This window comes from Papaver somniferum, chromosome 9 (genome assembly GCF_003573695.1).
Source record: "Papaver somniferum cultivar HN1 chromosome 9, ASM357369v1, whole genome shotgun sequence".
NCBI classification, from domain to species: Eukaryota; Viridiplantae; Streptophyta; class Magnoliopsida; order Ranunculales; family Papaveraceae; genus Papaver; species Papaver somniferum.
The window spans coordinates 112,931,589-112,934,828 of NC_039366.1; the positions used below are offsets into that span (position 1 = coordinate 112,931,589).

General features: G+C 37.2%; 1 protein-coding gene across 1 annotated transcript; it reads right to left on the reverse strand.

Moving 5' to 3' along the window:
• Positions 1-482: 482 nt before the first annotated feature.
• Positions 483-2,977, reverse strand: LOC113308264. Its single transcript, XM_026556749.1, has 3 exons — positions 2,659-2,977; positions 1,941-2,383; positions 483-801 (listed from the first exon to the last, which is right to left on the reverse strand). Exons 1-3 carry the CDS (start codon positions 2,683-2,685, stop codon positions 648-650), a joined length of 624 nt encoding a protein of 207 aa, XP_026412534.1. The 5' UTR covers positions 2,686-2,977; the 3' UTR covers positions 483-647.
• Positions 2,978-3,240: the final 263 nt, after the last annotated feature.

Sequence of the window (3,240 nt, forward strand, 5' to 3'; positions counted from 1 at the left end):
CATAATGGTTATGTATCAAGTTTTTGAAAATTTTGCCTAAAATTATGATCATCTCCGATTTTTTCGTGACAAACAAAAATTTGATATTCTTGTTTGTACTCGTTGCTTAGCTTTCTTAAAAAGATTTCCAACGATATAAAATTTGTAAAATTCCAAGGCGCGGATTTTTAGATATGTTATATCCAAGTTGCGTTGCCAATTATATCCCTGATGCATAACCCGTCATGCGGCTGCATAATCCGTCATGCAGACGTTTTTAATAATTTCAGATAATTATGGTTGTCACGGTACCCAAAATTAATTAAGAATATTATTTATTTTGGGTCTCCCCTAATTTTCCCGAAATTCTAAACGCGGAAGCCCATAAACATTTCTGCTCTTTTGCTCGCGGTGGTATTTCTTATTTAGAAAAAGTAGTATACGATCACTTGATTCTTATTTAGAAACACGAAATATTTATCTAAATTCTGAAATTTTATATAATATAGAAAATAGAATTCGTACATATCAAACGAATCAACCAAAACTACTCTTCGATAAAGTATTTTTTTTCTTGTTTTACATCTAGTCTGGCTGTTGAGTGAGTCAGCAGATGGTGTCATGCTACAGAAGACGAATTTGTTCATATCCCCGCCACCAAACACGCTTCAGTACTGGTAAGATTCTGTGGGATGAGGCACAACTTTCTTCTTGGCATAAGCACAAAAGCCAAATTTCTGAGCGCTGTAACCCTGCTTCTGCCACTTCATCTCTTTCTTCTTTTCAGCAAATCTCCTTTTCTGAACAGGTGTAATCCCAGCCCTGAATCCAGCAAGCATCACAAAGAATAGTTGAAAATAAGTCTTACGAAGTTCAAATGCATTGGAGGATATCACTTTGAAGTAGAGTTGCTGAACCATTTTAAACACATTGCAGAAGTAGATTCCATTATATCACTTTGAAGTAGAGTTACTGAACCATTTTAAACACATTGCAGAAGTAGATTCCATTATTCTTGCCCAATTCATCTGTTTCTGTAGCCAGGCAACAATTTGTATCCAAAGTAGAAACGAGACCTCGACTGCGCTAATTACAACAGAAAATATACAAAGCTAAATCTCATACTTTTACCCCATCACCAGGCAACAATTCGTATCCAGGGTAGAGCAGGGTAGAGACGAGACCTGGACCGTGCTAATTACAAATACAAAAGCTAATCTCATACCACTATTACTGATGAAAATTACAACAGAAATATACAAAGCTAAGCTCATACTGATAAAAATCATCGATCAAATCTCAATCTTCATCAGTGCATTTAAGAATTGAACCCCAACCAATGGTAATAAATACTTGAATCTTCAGAATCAAGTGATGGCAAACAAAACTGAAAGTACCCTTGTGGTCTTAGTTAGAGTGATCATATTCCACTCTTAATGGCCTCCTTTGCACAAACAACTGGTTACTAAAAAGACTTGTACCCCTGTGCAGTGCAGCAAATTGTGAACTCAGACTTGTACCCCTGGTCTTAGTTAGAGTGATCATAGGAATGACATCTCACAGCTTAAAGACACAGTGTGATGAAAAATTACATATAGAAAAGCTGTGTAATATAGAAATCAGAAAGCCGGGGACACATTAACTTGGTGACTTCACGAAATAATCCAATCCTAATATGACATGCTAGTAGCGAAAGCTGTCCAGCCAGTTAATCATAAATTCTCAACCCAAATTAACTTTTTCATAAGCTGTATGGCCAATATCTTCCTTCCTACGGTATCTTCAGTGTGAAGTATAATGGTGACCATAACTAGTTGTTTCTCCATGGTAAGAAGAGCAACAAATGCAGGAACCCTACACTGGATGCAGAAAGACCCAAACTCGAAATAGTCGAAAAGCTCCTTAAATACGCTGGAGATACTTCTGATGTGATAAGCAGGAACAAGGAAGCCATGATTTACCTTGAGTTGCCCAAATTGGGCATCTTGTTGCGGATTAGAGGCCTGGTATGAGTTGTAGCTGGTTGCACATTAGTGGCAATCGCTCTTACGATATACTGATTGTCTTGGAGGTTCACATATCTTTGAGTAGGCAAACCCTGTCTGACAGAAGGTTTAGAAACCTTCAAACGACTCCAAACACTTGTAGAATTCCTTAAAGTAGCACCAGGAAACTTCTGCCTTGTGTTATGTTTCATAGACGGTTTAGATTCCCTCAAACTCAATACGTTGGAAAAATTCCCAGCAACGGTTGGAACGTTCTTCCTTCTGTTCAAATATGGCCTTGGTTTTCTGGGGTCAGAACCAGCAGTTTTTCTGGAAATCTTGATAATATCATCCAAAGTCATGTTCATTTTCTTCTCGTTGATAGCAATTTGTTCAGCTGAAAGTGGTCGAAAAATCATCTGCAAAATAATGCCTCAAGATGAGAACAAATTTTTGCTATGCAATTACGATTATTAAAACAATTGAACATACAAAACAAGAAATTCAATTTCACATGGACAAATTCCCAAAAAAAATTGATGCAAACAACATTCACATGTGACCGAACAAAAACCCTGTCCATAAAACATCGCTTATAGCAAACTTATAGAATTTGGTATGATTGAACAAGATCATATACAGGCATCTCTATATATACAGCATCAAAACAAGATCATACAAGGAGATAACTTACTTGATTCTCTGATAAATCCATATCCATGACTGCTAACAGAAGGATAGATGCAACCCTAATTCTAGCAGGAGGAATTTCTGAGGAGAAAAACACGGTTCAAATTGCCCAGAGAGAGGAAAATAAAAATTTATGTGTATCTCTCAGAACACGAGAAGGCTATTTATAGAGTAAACACGACGTCTAAACCGGGATTCGACAAGGGTTAGGAAACAACTTTATCGAACGGCTGTGCGTTCCGGCGATTTCCCTTGCAGAAAAGCGTTTCCTAATCCTACATTTTGGGTTTTTTAAAGTCTCCGAGTTTGGGTTTCGGGAGACAAGATAGGACATGAACATAGCCGATCTTAAATTTCAAAGCGTTGTGTCTGCGTGCCAATTTATTTTATTTTATTTTATTTATTTATTTATTTTGAAGCATGAGAAAACGGAAAAAAAAGGGTTAAAGAGTTATTACATTTTGTACCCACGGAAAGTGGGATAGTATGGTCCCAGACTGAAGTTGATAAATTTTCTGCCTGACTTCCGTCTGCCGCATAGTTTGCCAGTCCATCTGCTGGTTGATTTCCTTTTCTGTAGTTGTAG

Bases quoted from the DNA above. Each gene is read 5' to 3' on its own strand.
- LOC113308264 (XM_026556749.1), bottom strand. From the start codon at position 2,685: ATGGATATGGATTTATCAGAGAATCAA. The intron at 2,384-2,658 runs GTAAGTTATCTC...ATTATTTTGCAG, and splicing joins TGGATTTATCAGAGAATCAA to ATGATTTTTCGACCACTTTC. The intron at 802-1,940 runs GTAAATCATGGC...TGCTGGATTCAG, and splicing joins CCCAATTTGGGCAACTCAAG to GGCTGGGATTACACCTGTTC.